Genomic DNA, 20461 nt, shown 5'->3' with positions numbered 1-20461 from the left:
TTGTAAAAATTTACAAAGCTTTAAATATATTTATCAAATTTATTTTATTAAATAAAAAATACATAATGAACATGGTATTTTTTATTAAAAAAAAATGCTTTTTATGATAACTCGAAGTTAAGTCGAGTAAAATGTCATATTTTATAATCTGTGCTGTCACTTTTCTGATTTCTTTCGCAGCTCTCAACTACTCGTGTTTTTGTCGTGTTATTTTGTTTATTCCGCCGCAATTAGCTTATTATAACAACGTTTAATTAGCCGATTCCATTTAAAATAGCTTTTAAACGCAAGTAAACTTGGCTTTATCTTCCGCAATGGTTGTTGTTTCTTCATCCTTTGCGGTACCGGCGGAAGGTGTCTTATTCCAAACACCCTCGACTAAATTACTTATAAATGACCAAGAGTTGGGTACTGCCACGCTTTATATAACTGAAAAGTAAGTATTTAGTTTTAATGAACTATCACAAAATCTAATGAATAGTATGTATATATATTTAAATTTTATTATAATTTATTTGCAGTAATGTGGTTTGGGGCGGCGGTGTGACTGCTGCTGGAGGTTCAGCACCATCAATTTCATTATTATATCCAAATATTTCCCTCCACGCTATTCAAAGAGAGCCGTCCCCAGCGTTATATATGGTTTTGAATTATGAACTGAGGTAAGATAAAGAAAATTACTAATATTCTTAGCAAATGCTTCTTACAATTCAATTGCAACGTGGTTTACAAGAAATATTATTAAATTAGTAGTTTTTTTTGTTAGAATTTACTGTCCTTGTTAGATTATTTTTCCTTTAACTGTCAACTCTATGGACTCTTCTGGGTTAGAATTTTATTTGAATTTTGTCTTTGGTTTACAAGGCTTTTATATTGTTAGACAAAGTATTGCATTAATTATAATCATTGTGAAATAAAAATTGAAGAGAAATAGATAAAAATAAAAAATTATATACTTTAAAATTACATATAAAAGCTGAAGCACAACAAAATAATAATTTGACATTCTACTGTTCCATTTATTTAACTAAATAGTAATTTAATGAAATTTTACATAGATAAAGTCTTATTTGGTAATTATTAATTTATCTTTTTCTTAACATTATGTAGATCATACAAGATTTTTAGTCAATTAAGTAAAGGGCATTTTATTTAAAAATATGATTCATTAATGCATTGAAGCCGTTGTGGCGCGGCAGAGTGCAGATAGTGGGGAAATAGAGTGTAGCTGAGAAAGAAATTTCATAAAAAGAATGTAATTTTAGGTCTTTATCCATTGTATAAATACATTATTATTTTATTTATTAGGTTACCGGAATTAAACCAACCTCAGGCCCAAAATGAAGATGACGATGATGAGGACTTTGATGCTGATGATCATCCTATCACACAACTGAGGTATCTATTCTAGCTGATACATTTATATTGACACCATTATGATGTGAATGTGGCTCTTCTTTTAGTGTTTTTTTTGTTATTTTTTTGTCTAATTTAATAATTATTAATTTAGCCACTAATCATATAATGTTTTAACCAACATCTGTAAAGGAGTTTTTCAATTCAACTGTATTTTTTATTTTTTGTTTGTTGTTGTTTGTCTTCAGAACTTTTGACTGGGTAAACCAATTTGGATTATTCTTTTTTTATTTGAAAGCTAGTGCTTCCTGTGTGGTCCTATTTTAATTTAGTTCATTTCTAATAATGGTATCCATGAGAAGTCAGTTAAGTTTTAAATTTGGATTAAGTATGTGCGTGACAAATAACTCAATATCCCACCAACCAATTTTGATGATTCTATTTTTATTAGAAAAAGGACACACTTCAAGGATAGTTTGGTTAGATTCTGATTATGGGATCCGGTTGAAATTAAAGAATCAGCTATTTTCTGTTAAAAAATTTCATTTAAATTTACATTTTAAAATATTTTTGTACTAAATTAATGTATAATTTTTATTAATTATTTGTTTTCTCAAATATATAAATAGAGGCCTTTTTGTGATACAAATGTGACGGAGCATCTGTCTACCCAATGATAACTTGGGTTCACTTCTTACCATAGAAATGAATTATTATCACATAATTTCCTTTGCCTCCCCTAATTATTTAGGTTCTGTTTTAGAAAAATGTTTTTTTTTAGAAAATGTATAAAAAACAAACACCTTAAAAATTATAAAAACAATTGCAGGTTCATTCCCCAAAACGAAACATACCTAAGTCCAATGTATTCCGCAATGAGTCAAGGTCAAGCATTGCACCCCGACCCCGCTGACGAGGTGGACGATGAAAACTATATGGATGGAGAGGACTTTGATGAGTGTATATATTATTTTTTATATAAATAGTTTATTGTCTTTTTGGATTGGTTGTTTCGGGTATTTGGTGAAATTTTGTTTCTATGATATGTATATTGCTAGTGACCTGCCCGTGCCTCCGCCGCCCACTTCAACTATACAATTATTTGCTTACTGATCTAAATTGCTTGTCGTGTTCTAATATCATTATCATTTTAAACACAATATCTATATATTGCAAACGTACACTAAAGCATCAGGCAATGAGTTCTGCCACTTAACACGCAATGCCTCCAAAATTCGGCAGATAGTGGGGAACGGAGTGTCTTAACACTAGGTTCCCTCTGTCTACCCTGCTGTGTGCGGGATAAAGCGTGAAGCTTATATTTGAATATGCTATATAAACCAGGTGATGAAGAATTTGAAGATGCTGAAGAAGCCAATGCCACTCCGGATGAAGCTGCTGCTCGCTTGAGACAGATGCGCCTCGAGAACAGCAATGGACAGTATGATGGTATGTATTTTTAACCACCAAAAACGGAGGAGCGATGTCTATCATAAATATGTTACAAACTACGACTACGATAAGCATCATACCTTACAAACGGATGCACTGATTTTGATTTGAGTTTTTTTGAAAGGTGATTAAATTGAGTGTCCTCAGCCGTGATACAAAAGGGTACGATCCAGAGGGATCCCGCAAACAGCAGGGTAGGCAGAGGCCTACCGTACTGTAGGCCGTATACAGCGTGAAGCTGTAATCTGCACTTTTGTCTTAAAATGTCTAAAAGCTAGGTTAGGCAGAGAGAACCTGATGTTATGACACTTAATAAATTTTTGACACGCGGGAGTACTTGGAGAAAGGAGTGTCTTAACACTAAGTTCCCTCTGCCTACCCCGCTTCAGCGTAATAAGAAACAAAAAAAAAGTATATTTAATTTATTATTAATTTAAACAATATTTTAATTTACAGATTACGAAGACGCTGAGGCAGCTGAGGAGTAATTTAAGATTAGTTTATTTAGTTTTATACATTTTTTAAGCGTTTGAACGTTTGGGACGTCCAAATAATATAGTTACAGTAGAAAGTCGATTATCCGGCACAAATTATATTGGAAAATGTTTCTCTTAATAAACATAGATTTTCGTTTATATGTAATAGTTATTTTTAATAAACACATCACATTATGCCACATACACAAACAAACTCGCCTTTTTCATACATTCGATTATCCGGATTTTCGATAATACGAATACCTAACGGTAACAATTATCGATCCAGATAATCGAATTTCTACTGAATTATGATATTTGGCTACACAATTGTAAGTTTCAACCTCGAATTACTTTATTTATGCATTTTTTTTCAATTTTCTATTATAACAATAATATGTTTAAGTTCATAATAAATATATATTTGTCTTGTTGCGTATAATATGTTATATGAGTAATATGTGTAAGATTAGATTGTATTTAATTGTTAATTGAGTTTAAATGGTATAACTGAAAAATTGGTGTAACAACTTTTTACCAGGATTTTTTTTTATTGATTTAGTTAAGCCTTGGTTTAAATGTCAAAGTCGTAGTAAATTTACTACCATTTGACTTAATGTACTGCTTCAGATGAGAATCTGATAAGAACCGGCGCAAGAAAATTACTTAATACTACTTACTTACAATTGTAAAGTTTCATGATAATATAATAGATAATTAAAACCCCCAACACATGAAGCTCTATAAAGTAAATGAACAAGAAAACAACTGATGATCTCGACGCCGGCCTTTAATAATGGCTAAGAATACTCGATTAAGTGACCTTTCAATTAAAAAGAAACTTAATGAAAATCGGTTCATCCGTTTGGGAGCTACGATATCACAAACGAACATAAGGATACTAACTACAAACTTATCCCCTGTTTTTGTAGGTGAAAACAGTAAAAAACGTAGTTTTAAAATCAAAATTAAGTTACTTAAAGTTCTAATTTGTCAGTCAGACCATTTTTGCTTTTTATCTTAAATATACATATAAACTTTCTATATAGAAATTAAATTCCCTACAAAACAAACTTTGAGTCAAATTATAAATAATCAAAATTATCATAAAATTTTGATACATAATAAAGGAATTGTAACGCACATTTTTATATACATTTTTTATATAAATGTGGAAAGTACTATAAAGTATTGCAGTTTTTTAATGTTTTTTTTATTGTAAAAATAAATAAATAAAAACTGAAGAATAACTATTATATTTCTCTCTGTAGTATATAAAGATTTCTTATATTAATTTGACAAAAAGCAATCCATTAACTACCACGTTGTCTTCATACAAAAAAACTGTTAAAATAATATTAACTGATTCTCATGTAAGATGTGCTGAAAGCGAAAATGAAATCAAAAAATGCCAAGAATTTCAAAAAATTCGAATTCTTATTCAGGCCATTTTCCTTTATTAAACCTACGACCGTAAAAAACAATATTTTCAATATAACAAATAGCCATAATAATGTAAAAAAGTATTGTAAATGCTGTTTGTTTCCCAATTTAAATAAATAAATAAAATAAAATAAAAATAAAAATAATTAGCTTATCAGATAATAAAAAAAAATAGTGCCAAGCTTTGTTCTTTCCACAAAAATTACATAATATAATTCTTTTTATATATAATTAATGTTAAAGTCAATGAACGTGATGATGTAATATTTTTTATTGTATGTATTTTGAATACCATGATATATTTTTTTTATAAAGTTGTCTATTTAATTTCTAACACCATGAAAGTTAAAATTTATTTATACATGAATGTATATTTATTAAATTTATCAGCATTACAAGTTGTAATAAATATGAAAATCAAATACTAGCCAGTATACATATTAATTTAGATCAATTTCAACAGTTCATTATGTTTACTATCTGCGCTCAGACAAAATTCAAAATCATTGTCATTAATAACAACATTCATAAAATATACTTCATTTATTTAAAACAAAATCTTTGATGGTGTTAGAAGTTACGTAAGCAGAGTTTGCCAAATTGTAGGGCGGTGAGGCGGTCGTGAGATAAGTTGAGACACGCTTTAACTGTGATTATTTCCTTGAGTGTATTCAATAAATACGTTAAACACAATTCTGTTTTGTATTATTTTATTTTATAAGCAACTTCACGCTGTATCCCGCATATAGCAGTGTATGCAGAGAGAACCTAGTGATGAGACACCCCGTTCCCCACGCAACCCCGCTTTTTTGAGACATTGCGTGCTTTCCTTCTTTACCAGAGCGAGGAAATGAAAATAGTTTTTTATTTCACATTATTTACTATGGTAATGAAGATTGGTAATGTTAAATTAATGCTTTAATCATATAATAATGCTTTTAAAAATATTTCTCTTAAAAGTATTGTTATATGTTTAAAATATTATCATTATCAGTTTCACGCTCTAACCCGCATGCAGCAAGTTGAGTAGACATGGTGCCCACCGCCGACCACCGCACCATATCTTGTAACCAGAACGAGGAATCAGAAATAACTAATTCCCACTTACAACTTCAATAATCATATACACAAATATAAATAACATCCATATAAATTCGAGACTCGAGATCCTGCAGTCAAACTCACAAAGAGTTTTGCAGGACACAGTTAAACTTTTTGTATATATTGTTAAATGGTACTAATAAAATAAAATAAATAAATACACAAATGTTAAAAATAAAACTCAAATCTACACTACAGTTTTATTAGGAAAACACGTTTTTTTTTATTACATTATAGTTCATTTATTTTAACAATTATTTAATGTAAATAACGCCGTGTATGTTTGTACTTACACTTACCTCATACCACGATACGACGACGTCAATACTTATTTACTAAAATTCACTAGTTGTCTTTGCCACTGAATAATATTTAATATACATGTATAATAAATATAAAAAAGTAGTATAACTATACTAATAAAATATAATAAAAAACGTGCAGGAATAATTATTCCTTCGAGCAGAAATCGAACCTTAAAACGTAGCATATACAGACAAATACTGTACTACAATAATATATACGTGAAATAACAATTTTTCAATATAGCCTCCGTAATAATAATAATAACAACAATTAGAAAAAAATGTCATGGCATTATCAAAGCGATATAAAAAAAGCCAAAAAGCTTCACCGATTTTGATAAAACATTTACTAACGGAAAAAAACTTTTTTATATATTTCTTTTCAATATATATTAATAAATAAACAATGGCAAAAACAACCAATAATACTTAGCAACCTCAAACTTAAATATAATTTTATTTTAGTTACAATTGTAACCATCTACATATATATATTATATATATTTTACAAAGACGTAGTTGCGTTTAATCAATTGCGATTTGTGTTTATTATCATAATTAATCATATAAAAAAAAATATAGCAATACTCGTGTATATATTTTTTAACTTCACGCTATATCCCGCATATAGCATGCATGAGCATGAGGAGTCCTCATGCAGCACCCAATTTTGGAGACATTATGTGTTGAATAGCGGAGGTCAACGCCGCGTATTTATTTACTAAAGCGAGAAAATGAAACTACTTAATTCTCTCGAGTGGGAATTGAACTCAAACTGTTGCGTTGTCATTTTTTTTTATTTATCTAAAAGCTTGCTTTATTTTCTTTTACATGATTAAAACAAAAAAAGAATGTGCGTTTCGTTTTTAAAGATACATATTATCTTTTACAGGCATTTTTATTATTTATTAATAAAATTGATATATAATGGGAATTTCTTTGCAGTATATTAATTTAAAGCTTCGCTTTAAACAGAGAAGTTAGACTTCAAAATGATATTTTCAAAAAAACTCCTGTATTAGACAATACATATGTATAAATATATTATGTATAATAATGATAATATATATCGTATTTTAAAATCAATTTAAAAAACATTTTAAAGAAATATAAATTATTATAATTTAGACGTATATTTTGTAAAAATATAATTGTCTAACTCGATTTTAAAATACGATGTTAATAGATTTTTTGTAAACTACAGTTATACACGCAATTACAGTAACAGTCTTAATTTCACGTCCGCCGTTAAATTTTTTTAAATAACCTTAAATAATGTTACTAACAAAAATTAAGAAATAAAAGAACAAGACTAATACAACAAAAAAAAATTGTGCATATTTTTTTTATTTTAATAATTTTCGGGTCAATATAAAACTCCTCTCGACGTAATAATATATAAAACTAATAATTAAGTCTAAACATATATTACTTTTTTATTTAGATTTTAGACAAAATGACGTTTGTTCTGTCTAATTTCGCTTATTGACTTATACATTATGCATTTTTATACATCAAATTGAATGCCCATCTCTTTAATGTTATCTATTAAAAAGTGCGTTCCACATTTAAATAAAATCTATTATTGAAAATTTGTAATTATATTGTTTCTATTCTATAAAACACTTACATTTATTTCGTAACGGAATCTGGAATATACGACTATTATCTGTGATGTCAAATTTGACAGATCAAACGTCAGCTGTCATCAAAATGTCAATGTCAAATCGCAGTTGACGTGAGCACGCGACTACGCCGGAGCGGCTTTGCGTTATAATCAAAATTATTTATATATAAACAACCTTGAAAAAAAAAATTAAACATACAAAATTTCGATTGTAACGATTGAACGGAATCAGAATTTTGATTTTAAAACTGATAGGTATAAACATTGACACACAATATTTTTTGTATACCTTACAATACAACAAGTGACAAAATTACAAAAAAAAAAAAAACAAAACAGTCAAAAAATCAAAAGTCCAAAAACCCAAAACGCCGCTCATTTTTAATAATAGATAATATAAAATATTAAACAAATAATAAGTTTAATTTACCATCACGCCGTCGTCAATACCACAGACTTGGTCTCGACGGTTCCATTGACCTCTGCCTCTTGGGCTTGAGCCTGGGTCTGGGCCTGGGGGCTCTGGACTTCAGTGGTCTCGTTTGGGGCGTTGTCCGCGAGGTCTGGGTCTGTCTTGACCTCGTCGGTGCCTTCTTGACTGGATGTGTCTTGTGATTTTTCCGAGTCAGTATGCTCCATTGGCTCGTCTGTTTGTTTGTCATCTTTGTTTTCTTGTGCTTTGTCTGGAAATTATAAAAATATATATTTTCTATACCTTCGTCAGCATGGTCAGAAACAAATAGCTAAGAGTTATGCATGAAATATCTGGAGGGGAGTAAAAGGGCACAAACGTGGGACTGTATACGCGACAGGCTGTGGGTTTGATTCTTACTCGAGGAAATGAAGTATTTAATATTTTCATTTCCTCAATCTGGTAACTCTAAGGCAAAGCGCGGTGTTGAGTTTCGCAATTTAACATGTTCTCCGCTTTTCACCGAATTCGGCGGAAAGTGGTCCACAGTAGTATTTTAATGGAAATGGTTCCCAGGTTCCTCCAGAATTCGACGGAAAGTGGTCAACAGTAATATTTTAATTGGACCAGTTCCCAGGTTCCTTTTGTCTATTGTGCAGGATACAGTGTGAAGCTAAACAAAATGACATGGCACATTATAAGTGTGGGAGTGGCTCTGACCGCAGGTATAGTGGGTTACATTGCCATTATTTTATTGTATTATAGCCTTTAGCCCTCCTCGATAAATGGACTCGCCAACACAAAAATAGTTTTTACTTAAACCAGATCTTGACCATTGTATTCACCAAAACAAACTATTCAGCTTTATAATATTACATTAGGAAAAACTTTGAAAAGCTTGACCCTCTGGCTTTGCGTAGAGACGTATCCTTGTTGTGCGTTCTCTACCGCATTTATCATGGGGAATGTTCTGAAGAATTGTTTGACCTGTTACCTGCCGCCAAATTTTCTAACCGCACATTACGTCACAAGCTAAAATATCATCCACACCACCTGGATACGTGGCACACCACAATCCTTACACGTGTCACGGAACTGTGGAATAGCCTATCCGCGGCAGTGTTTCCAGGTCGATACGAACTGGGTACCATCAAAAAGCCCGTCTATCTCTATCTCCACCTTAAAGGCCGGCAACGCACCTATAGTCCCTATGGTGTCGCGGCGGTGATCACTTACCATCAGGTGACCCGAACGCTCGTTTGCCTTGTCTTTTCCATAAAAAAAGTATAGATATGATAAATACTACTAAAATATAATTTCGACTCACCAGTGTCATCAACTTCCATTGGCGTTTCCGTTTCCTGTTCCGTTTCGGGTTCTTTTTTCTCATTTCCGTTTACCTTCTGCAAATAAATATAACAAATTAAATAAAAATATTAATAAATAAATTCATTCTACAGACAGCACTGGACAACACAACTATAGAAAAAATAATTATTATATATATTTATTTAAATGTATTACTCGACACTCTTACATTCTAAACTACGTTACCTTCACCTCTATTAAAACAAAAATACTTTAACAAACAATATTCAGTTCGCGAGGCTATAGCCGAGCTTTGCATTTGGGTGAGTGATTACTATAAGCAGACATAAAACAAAAAATAAAAAAAAAAATTATTATTAAGAATCAATAAAAATATATCAATCATCATAATTTTCCCTGCTAGGTTTTTTTTTTGGTTGTGTGTAAAGCATTCCATATTATCAACAACAGTGTTGTCATTGAATATTTTTTCTTTTTTTTACTGCTTGGTCATATAAACTTCAGCACTCTTGTATGGTGATTTTGACAAATTATATTGCATTTTAAACTGAACCAGAAGTAAAATATTAAAATGTAAATATGTGACTCTACAATAGACCGGTTTAAACCAAGCAAGTATCATACCTACACTATACACGAACACTCACACAACCGCAAAGCTGAGCTTAGACCCAACCAGTATTCAATCAACTATTTGAACATACATAAATACTCCTTTAATTGTTTTTACATAAATATATATAACAGTAAACCTAGTTCCGAAGCGCCTTTTTGCCTTTGCTGGATACGCTGGACTTCGTCGACTTTGCCATTGTCCGTTTTTTCTATTAATATTTATTTATTTATTACATAATGAAAAAAAAAGTATATAAAACATGACATTGTAATTAACAATGAAAATACAAAAAAAACTTATAGACACTTCAAAAAAATTATAATAAGCTTTAATAGAAATAGGAAAAGGGATTTGGACGTTTATATATTATTTAACAATTTCATTTTTAGCATTTCTTAGGAAACATGTCTTTCAAACCATTAGTAGTAAACTACTACAGTATGATCGACAAGTCGTAGCCGCTCTTGAGTTGAGCATTTTGAACTTTTGCACATGTTCACTCCAGAAGTAAACAGTTGAACGTGAAAAAAAAAATCCTAATATCAAATCTTCACAGCAAGTTCAGGGCGGCCACGACTGCGAGATCATATTATATATTGCCATATCTTCACGCATCTTTCATATATATATAGCATTGTATGTCGAAAGAACACATTCGTTTTATTTCAGTACAAAGATGTATCCAACCTTTATTTGGTACCACATAATACATTCAAAAATTATTTTTTCCATGGTTTTATTAGGTCGAGCTACACGAGTATAACAAACTACAGATCATTAAATGTAAAATTCAACTTACAAACACATAAATGGGTAATATGTCGGGTTCCCCTTTAAAACGTAAATTTTTGTTATTCCTTTTACTAAATAAGTAATAACAATGACATAAAATAGTGTCAGCAAAAAAAACTGAATAATAAATATAGAATAGGATTATTTTTTCGATAAAAGTAAATACCGTATATCTATATGCATAGAATTTTTGGTTAGAGACCATCCACTTTAAAAATTTAATAAAATTTATCAGAAAATTTTTATACAGACATCAAAATAAATCTATTTCGGACAAAGATTTAACATATTTTTGAGTGTTGGCATTCCATTGAATTTTGAGTGACATGACAACAGTTCTGTTGATTTGAAGTAAACTCGTTTCAAAGTGATTTAAAATTGTATTATTTATTTTATCATCTGAAATATTTTCATGGTCAATAACATTATCAAATAATTATGTTGTTATGAATAACACATTTATTTTAAATACTGTCGTATACATTCTTTATATTGAATAACTTTTTAAATTTATGAACTGATTATAATAACATAATAAATATTAGGAGAGTTTACCAAAATACAGTAAAACATCCATTACACATTTTTTGTGATGAGCTGGCACCTGTATATTGGAACTCCTCAAAGGTCACTAATAAACCATTCAGGTTTAGGCTCTTACAATTTATAGCTCCAAGCCCTTCTATGACACAAGTGCTTATAGAATGTGCTTGTTGTAGAAAATACAGTTTTTTTGAAACTATACAGGTGGAAGAGGCAGCGCTTCTTTTATTGAAACTGCATATAGGGTAATATATTTCAAACCCACACCTAAGAAATTAATCAAGGTACCTCAACAGTTTGGACGTAGGATTTTTTTTTCATTTCACGATTTTTATCCATACCTGTATTTCGTGTGACGCACACATACGTGTGCGACGTTTCCGATTTGACAGGTAAGTGTGTGCGTGCCTATGTTATACTTTACAAATGGCGTTTTATTTTAAAACGATAATTTTATTATTTATTTTGTTTGAAAAAATAACTTTTTCATTTTTGGGAATTATTTTTTTCCGAATTATATTGGACTTTTATAGAGTAGTTAAAACTGTGGTTTCATTTAAAGTAGTGCTGACAATTCCACCCTGTATATTATTTTATAGACTATTATTGACATTACTCAGACTTTGACATATGTATTATGGACATAGTATCTTTATATAATATGTTCTTTGAAACAGTTCAGTATTTTACAACTGAACTTAATGTATGTACAATCATTTCTCCACTTTCCACCAAATTTCAAGACTAGAAAACAAGTGGAATCCAACCCCGCAATAAAACAAAGATTTTACTATAATCATTGCCTCAAAATTAAAATTGCTGCTATGATAAAAATTAAAGTGCAACTAAATCCAAATGTACCTGGGTGTTTTTACATCATATAGCTCTCAAGGGTTAACACTTTTAAATTTATCATTTTAAATAACTGTATTTAATATTATTGTATTATTCCTCACGCTTTCCTATTATTATTCCTTATTATATATTGCAAAAGCGCGGCGTTGAGTTCCACCACTCAACACGTAATGCCTTCAAAATTCGGCAGAAAGTGGGGAACAGAGTGTCATAACACTAGGTGTGCGGGATACAGCGTGATGGTGATTTATTTTATTATTCCTCATTATTATTGGTAATAATTTTAATTTCAAGAAGACAGCATAGCACAATATCTCAAAATCAGACAAGCTGAGTAAAAAATATATGAGACAATGGAGTGTTTTAAAACTAGGTTCCCTCAACCTACCCTGCTATGTACGAAAATGCGGGATAAAGCATGAAGTTACTAGAAAATTGAACATATTTCTCTACCTCAGGTTTCTCAGCATCAGCAACAGGCTGAACACTTGACGTGGATGATATCTCCTCATCCTGTTCTTGTTTCTTCTGCCTCTTGTTCGGTCTTTTCTGTTCTTTGTCCACAACTGTCCCCACTTTGTCCTCTACTGTCTCCTTTTCTGGTGCTGGGGATGCCTCCTTTTGGGCTGTGGGATCCTCCTGTAGTGGTGAATTAAATTTTTTAGGTTATCTTTTTTATAATATTAAAGTATTTTTTAGCTTCGCATTAACTTAGTCTAACATATATCAGACTACCCATACCATACGTAGAGGGAACTATTCACTTTCCACCACATTTATAAGATATATCGTGCTGAATGGTCAGATTCAACAATGCACTTGTTTTGGTACCAGAGGAAAAAAGTGAAAATATTTCATTTCTTTGAGAGGAAAATTAAACCACATCTGCAGTTTTTATAGCCGTACTGGCTATGCCACGACAGTCTCAATTTGAGGTACTTAACCATTAATGATAAAAATAATAAATTAAATGTTAATAATAATAATGCTATGAGCAAGCTAGCTTTTCGAGTTATGTACAGTGCGGTACCTTTGATTATTATCTTTTCTAGTGAACAATGCGCAGATCAAAGCGACCAAGACCCGTCGACTGCATTATACGAGTGTCCCTTACCTGCAGCAGTACGGAGTGCTGTCCCCCGGCGGAAACCTGCAGCGCCACGGTCAGGGCAGAGGATGCGGGCGCGGTGGGGGACACGTGCGCGGGCTCGCTGCAGTCCGCGCTCGCGCCTGTACCCAGCTGACCCTCGCTGCCCATACCCCATGCGTATACTTCGCCTGGGAAATAAGAAAAAAATATTTTAATTCATATCATTAACATTATTAACCAAACTACAAAGAAATAAAGACCGTCCAATATCAAGTATTTTAATGGGGAATAGAATGTCTTCACACTATGTTCCCCCTATTAACTCTGCTATATGTGAGATACAACGTGAAGATAAAAAAAAACTATAATATAAACTAATGTCTACCTTCATCTGTAACTGAAAAGGAATTGCTTGTGCCTGCTGCAATACTGATACATTTCTTGTTCTGCAACTTGGGAATGGGTTCTAACACTTCTGCGTCACTGGATTTCTCGCCTAGGCCTAATCTGTAATATTATAAATAAGTTTATTTATATTACAATTTATATATTTTAAACATTTTGTTATGTGTTATTTCGCACTATATAGTGTTTTTCTCATTACCACTTTAAATTAATAATTAAAATCAGAGATGAAAGTGATTTTTTCAAACAAAATATTTCATTAAAAAATTATCATAGTAAAATAAAACGCCATTTGTTAACAAATGCATGCATTTGCATGCGTTGTTCTTAAGAACAAATTATATATGGGTTTGAAATATATTTCCCTATATGCTGCTCCCGTAAAAGGAGCTATATACGCCTCTACGCTAAAGGAGACGATTCCACCTATATACGCCTCTTCAAAGCTGGTATTTGTCATATGAACATACGCTCGTAAAAGGTGTTTCACACGCACCTGCCGTACTCGCGCCGGCCGAGCGCGTGTGCGATGCCGGCCGCGTCCACTGCCAGCGTGTGGTGCTGCCCGGCCGCGACCGCTCTCCAGCCGCGCGTCGAGAATGCGTCGCACCACGTGGGGGAGTATATGGCAGTTTTGCGTTTTTCCCCTGTAATACCTGTAAACCATATTGAAAGATATATGTCTAATTACGTATTTCATTTGTATTTATTTTAAGTTTTTTTAAAATAATATAACTATTCATACAGTTCTCTTTCGCTTATTACATATTATTGTTAAAAATGTATTTTAATACATAGTATTTTTTTTTATTTATAGGTTTTATCAAACCTTCTAAATAATATTATACAAAATCTCCAATCAAAAACCACAGAATTAAATTGAAAAAATATAATTTCTAGTTATACATATAAGTAAATATAAAGTGAATTTTAAATGACATAGGCATATGTACAAATATATATATTATAAATCCCAAAAACAAACAATACTAACCCAACTGTCCATAATTGTTGAGACCCCAAGCAAACATCTTATCACTGGCGCCGTCCAATGCAAACGTTGCATGATAACCAGCCCATATGCGGGACGCTCCCGACTTGAGCACCACCTTTGATGGTACTAAAAGAGCACCTGAGAAATAAAAATGTATATTAATATTGGAACCTGGGAACATAAGAATACAAATAGGCTTAAAACACACCATACCCCATTAGGAAATTTTCGTTCCACGTGTTTTAACGATTTTTTGGGACATTCCATTATAAGGGCAAGGAAATGAAAATATTAAATATTTCAATTCCCCCGAAGGGAAATAGAAATCCACAACCATCGCGTTTACAGTCAGGCAAATACATATCTTATTTAAATTACATTTCTTTTTATTATTTCGTCATATAGGTATAAAGAAGAAAATTTAACTTACTGAAACCCTGTCTGGTGTCCCGCGAAGCTGACCTCTGAGACAGTCTACCGAGCTGTCCTTGTTCACCGCAACCCATTGTGTACACTGAGCCGGATGTCTATATAATTATTAAAAGTTAATATAAAATTTCCAATATTATATTAAATTAAATAATTTAAAATTATTTCGGTTCTGTTACAAGTATAAGTAATTATATATGTGATTATCATATATAAATGAACTTACTGTACTGGAACAGCATTTGACTGCAGACACTATAGTTTTGGGTTCAATCCCCATTAGGGGTACTTGTATTATTGAAATTATCCCACTCTGGTTGCATTAAGTTAACACACAACTCGTCTTCATATTAACTTCTTCTTGCCCAACCTAATAAATAAGATTTACAACATTAAAATAATAAAATACATACAGTCAAAATAACAAGATGGTCGCCACCAGAAGCTATATCGACGACCGTCTCACCGACGTCCACTTTGATAGGTTCCTTGGAAGCTTTGCCCTCACGGCCGCGCATTATGAGACCCATGCTGCCGTGCGAGTCCTGTGAACGTAAGAAAAAATATATATTAAAATAAGATATAGATAATATAGAGATAGTTTTGTAACAACTTATTTTGTGTAACACTGTATGTTTCATATAGTAGTAGGAAGTCGTGGCAACTGTGAAGTTATATTTTATTTCAACTGTTGCGCATTGTTCTCTTGGAAGGTAAATAATCAAAGTAAGAAAAAATCTTTAAATCAGATCTGCGCAGCAATTTTCAGCTAACTCCTAGCTGCAGCTTGCCTGTCAGCAGCAGAATTAATTAGTCATTTACGGTAGGTATTTATCAGTCACTGTATGTAGATTCACTCTTTACCTGACGGGGTGTCAGGTAAGTCAGTCCAAAAGTTTGACAGTCTAGATAGTAGTAAGTATGTATTGCAACACAAAATTCTCATGGGGATTCCCCTCGTTCGTTTTAGTGAGTCAAGTAGGTCAATCGAAATGCCTTGTCAGGCAAGCAGGCAAAGTCTCTTGTCAGTCAGTCCGACAAGTTACACTGACCCGGAAAGCTCCCCACGCATACACATCTCCGCTGTCGAGCAACGCGGCAGAGTGGGAGTCCCCCGCCGCTATGGCCACGGCGGCGCTGGGCAGTGACACCGCGCGGGGAGTTCCCTCGTCCTTTTCGTTGGCGGTGGGGCGGCCTAGGGCTCCTTCGTCGTTGCAGCCGAATGTCCATACCTATGTGGAAAATAGAAATATTATAATTATTATGCCTGTCAAGAAGCCAAAAAAGTAGTATTATTGTAAAAATTAGAAGAATGAGTTATTCTCATTTCCTCACTCGAGTGACAAGATAATTGTGGCGCCACATTTTAAAACGCAATGTTCCAAAAATTGCAGAAAGTTTGGGGATTGTGTCTTAACCTTACGTTTCATTCTGTATACTCTACTATATGCGGAATATAGCATAAAGAATTCACTTTTCCCAATTTCAAAATGTTGCACATCAACTGCTATAATCAAAATAATTATTCAACCAAACTCAGTTGGGGACTTACTAACACACTACCCAAACAAAATCAAATATCATGTATCAGAACACCATAAAAGGCCCAGACAATACAAGATACTCTCACTTGACTACCAAAATATTTTTTTTTATAGCTTCACGCTGTATCCCGTATATAGCATGGTGGGGAGAGGTACTCTGATCACCAATTTCCGCCGAATTCTTTGACATTGCGTGTTAAGTGACCAAAATATCTTCATCAGGAATATTTCTATTTCTGTACTTCTTAATAAATATTATGAAGTTTAAGAGTTTCTCTATTTAATTTCTCTATTAACTCAATAACTGGTTAGAATTTAAAAATAAACGACATTAGAAAGTCCATTAATTGGCTGTAGCTATAGGCTATATTTTACATCACAATCATCTGTTGCATTTAGAATGTATCATACATTTTATTAGTTATATCTATTTAACAATAGGGGCGAAACCGGAAGTAAACACTATAAATAGTATTATTTAATATAAAAAACTCACTTTGCCATCACAGTCCAAGGCTATAGTGTGCATGCCGCCAGCACGAGCATCCACAATCTTGTTGCCGAGGGCAGAGACATGTTTAAATCTGAAAACAATAAAAATAGTCATGGTGCAGGGTAACATCACTAACATTAGATAACAACAAAAAAAAGTATAAATATATCTGTAGACAAAGTCAACAAAGTTCTTACATCAAAGATGTATTTTTTACTCTTAGTGGGAGATCACATGTTTATAGAAACAACACTGACACATGTTTTGTATCAAAATAGTATTTTTTTGTTTTATTTAGTATTAAAAAAAACACTGTAGTGCAGTGGAAGAGTTCTCAGGCTAAGTCCAAATTCCACACAGGGGAATTAATAATTTTCATTATCCCACTCTGGTGTAGTGCAGAACACAACTCATGCTCATTCATCATGATTAATATATGGACTTATTAAATTGCAGGCTTTCTTTAGCGGCAATGCTGTAGCCAGTGGTAGCTACCTGTAGGACTGACATGTCTCTGTAACTTGATCTTTGTAAACTGCCTGTAATGGCCTAATTGAATAAAGAATATTTTGATAAACCCTACAATTATTCTATGTACCATCAGCATTTAAATAAGTAAAAATATATATTATTGTAATACTTACTTAGTAGTCTCAATGACATCTTCACCTAAGCCCAGTTGTCCAACATCACCCTGTCCACATGTAAACACACAACCTCGTTTTTTGGGTGCGGATGGTATTTCTAACTGGATTGCTGTTAAAAATACAATATTTTTAACTTAAACACCACAAGTATAGAATTTTATAAGTTTTAAGTATAAATATCACATGTTTTTAACTTCACACTTCTTATAATTTTGCACAATGTAAAATTATGGCTTTATGAAATATCAATATAAATATAGAGATGGTAACATATTTTTTTTGCTTTATTATATTGTAATTTAATAAAACTAAATTACATATTATTACACAATATGAACAATAATTTCAACAGAAATTTAATAATAATTTTCCTATTGATACATTGGGACATTTTAAGTGGTAATTTTTCTTGTTTTATATTGAATCTTTTTTTATTTTGGTTGCATATCTCAAAAATAGCTCCAAACTCCTTACTATGGAAAGCAATGGGTGCTCATGTGGTGATTTATGGCAGCAGCTTCTTAATCCGATAGGTCATAATGCATCCAAATTAGACAGAAAGTTGAGAATGAAGTGTCTTAGCAACAGGTTTACAATTTGTACCTATACTTTTATATTTACATAAGAAGTGTAAAGCTAAAACAATAACCATATAATGTAACATCCAATTACAACATAAAGCAATTAATTCTTGTATCATAATACTAAAATCCATTTAAATTTGACCCATAGGAACCTCATAGTTATATAGTAAACTGAGTTCAAATTATATTTGTTGCAATGTTCTATGGCATTGAGCAAGTATTGACACTGTAGATAGGAAACAATTATATGTCAATATGTCATCAGGTTTTCTTATCACAATACAGTGTTTTTGTGACTAAGCAAATATTTATAATATAAAAAAATATATAATTCTAATTATAATTGCTATGTTATCTTTTTAAAAATTGAATAGTACGAAAACATTTGATATTTGACGAAGTTATTACGAGTCAATATTTTTTTATCATTATTTCTAAGTTATTATAGTTGATAAGGTACAAAAACATTAAAGTAAAAGTACTTATTGATGTCGCTAAACGAAAATTAGCTATAATTACATACAATCTGAATTGAATGGTTATCTATGACATTGTCATGTTATTACCATATTGCTACCAGTTATTTTCCATGTTTTATCTAAAGTCCTATTTGCGATTTAAGTGCCTAATAATTTATAAAATCCATGTTATGTTTCAAATACTAAATTAATAATATAAAATAGGTATGCGGCGTATAAATTTCTTGAAATCAAGGTCAACCCTATAAACAGCGCTAATAATATTAGAAAATAGAATGGCAAACACTCGACGCGCTTAGTGCCGATAATTCATCTAACCTCAAAATTATTCCATTTCAAACACGCTTACGTAACCCTAGCTATATATATTATAATAGAAACAAAAATCTACTTTGTTGCGAACCTAAAATGGAAACAGAAACATAATTAACGCATCGCATTTGAGAATTAAAAACAAAAAGGCGCCAATTATACTCCAGTATTATGGTCTGCATTTCCCGCCATCATGATTTGACAGGTCATTGACGTCGAATAGAATTGTAAAGAAAACAACTGCTATAACATTGTTACAAGTACTGACCTCCGCGTTTTTTCTTATTTTTCGGCCCTGTAGATGCCGTGGCTGCGGAAGATTTCGACGCTGAACGTTTAACGCCTCGCGCCGCCGGCATTATGTCTGCAATATTGCAAAGGACGCGTCAGTAAACACACAGAGCGCGGCAAATATTTGTTGGCCGATGCGTTCGCACTGATGACGTTTTCACTACCTTTTTAATTGCATTAGCTTATTGTTTCCATAATGCAAGCCTCTACACCAATAACGAGGCTAAGGCCTCATAGATTTATGCGAAGCGCAGATAGGTTATATTATGCGTTTGTATAGCACTACACTGGGAACAAACAACGCACGAATGTCGTAAGGAATAATTTTATAACATAGCGGAATTATTTACTTACTGTTTAATAGTTAAGGGTAATAGTAATCCAAATTACTAACAATTAAATGATATCACTAAAGAATATGAGGTGACGTATTATTTCAACAGAGTACAAATCCCGTGCATCTCCTCTGTTCGCTTCGCTTGGCCTACGTACCACAGATAACGTAAAACATAGAGGTAATCGACAAGTGATGTCATCGAGGCCACAGATTATATATATTTTGTTTTTGGTAATATTTTATTGATTAAGAGTATGATGATAAAGATTTAAAAATATTCAATATAATATTTTAAAAATATGAAATAAAGGTAACTTCTTTTTTTATTTAAAAAATATAAGCAACAGGTAAACAATGTAGGCTAATATAATGGCAGCTTTGATAATAGTGAATTATTTAAGGCTCACACTCAGTAATATATTTACAGTTCTATTATAGAAAATGAATAGTCAATTAAAACATTTCTAAATACATATTTAATTCTTAAATATGTAAATAGGTAATTTGGTTAAGGAATATATAAATATCTTTTTATTTATAGATATTTCT

General features: G+C 31.9%; 2 protein-coding genes across 5 annotated transcripts; one reads left to right on the top strand and one right to left on the bottom strand.

Annotated features, from left to right (window-relative positions):
- Positions 1-160: 160 nt before the first annotated feature.
- icln (chloride nucleotide-sensitive channel icln) lies at positions 161-5420 on the top strand. Its single transcript, XM_085195429.1, has 6 exons — positions 161-436; positions 522-662; positions 1309-1398; positions 2186-2316; positions 2701-2805; positions 3265-5420. The coding sequence occupies exons 1-6, from the start codon at positions 315-317 to the stop codon at positions 3294-3296; spliced, it is 621 nt and encodes a 206-aa protein (XP_085051555.1). The 5' UTR covers positions 161-314; the 3' UTR covers positions 3297-5420.
- A 596-nt stretch (positions 5421-6016) lies between these two features.
- LOC146540873 (regulator of chromosome condensation-like) lies at positions 6017-20073 on the bottom strand. 4 transcript variants are annotated; one of them, XR_014879052.1, is made up of 15 exons: positions 19930-20070; positions 19553-19648; positions 17907-18018; positions 17266-17353; positions 16278-16457; positions 15639-15770; positions 15227-15323; positions 14797-14934; positions 14299-14458; positions 13783-13904; positions 13422-13585; positions 12761-12946; positions 10254-10325; positions 9500-9575; positions 8368-8443 (listed from the first exon to the last, which is right to left on the bottom strand). XR_014879052.1 is itself a non-coding variant. In XM_085200947.1 (14 exons), the coding sequence occupies exons 2-14, from the start codon at positions 19641-19643 to the stop codon at positions 8193-8195; spliced, it is 1797 nt and encodes a 598-aa protein (XP_085057073.1). In that variant the 5' UTR covers positions 19644-19648; positions 19970-20073; the 3' UTR covers positions 6017-8192. The 4 variants fall into 4 exon arrangements, 3 of the variants coding, with proteins under 3 accessions (XP_085057073.1, XP_085056318.1, XP_085057865.1); XM_085200947.1 differs by lacking the exon at positions 10254-10325 and having other exon boundaries at positions 6017-8443; positions 19970-20073; XM_085200192.1 differs by lacking the exon at positions 10254-10325 and having other exon boundaries at positions 6017-8443.
- Between the last annotated feature and the right edge of the window lie 388 nt (positions 20074-20461).

This window comes from Heliconius melpomene, chromosome 1 (genome assembly GCF_056956725.1).
Source record: "Heliconius melpomene rosina isolate 202511_hmr_F chromosome 1, ASM5695672v1, whole genome shotgun sequence".
NCBI lineage: Eukaryota > Metazoa > Arthropoda > Insecta > Lepidoptera > Nymphalidae > Heliconius > Heliconius melpomene.
Note: the sequence above shows the minus strand (reverse complement) of the source record. Positions and strands in the feature narration are given on the sequence as shown.

Coding starts and splice junctions, on each gene's coding strand:
- icln (XM_085195429.1), top strand. CDS start 315: ATGGTTGTTGTTTCTTCATCCTTTGCGGTACCGGCGGAAGGTGTCTTA. Junction 1,399..2,185: donor CATCCTATCACACAACTGAG/GTATCTATTCTA, acceptor AAACAATTGCAG/GTTCATTCCCCAAAACGAAA. Junction 2,317..2,700: donor TGGAGAGGACTTTGATGAGT/GTATATATTATT, acceptor TATATAAACCAG/GTGATGAAGAATTTGAAGAT.
- LOC146540873 (XM_085200947.1), bottom strand. CDS start 19,643: ATGCCGGCGGCGCGAGGCGTTAAACGTTCAGCGTCGAAATCTTCCGCA. Junction 13,905..14,298: donor GGCCGGCGCGAGTACGGCAG/GTGCGTGTGAAA, acceptor ATAATATTACAG/ATTAGGCCTAGGCGAGAAAT. Junction 9,576..12,760: donor CTGATGCTGAGAAACCTGAG/GTAGAGAAATAT, acceptor ATTTATTTGCAG/AAGGTAAACGGAAATGAGAA.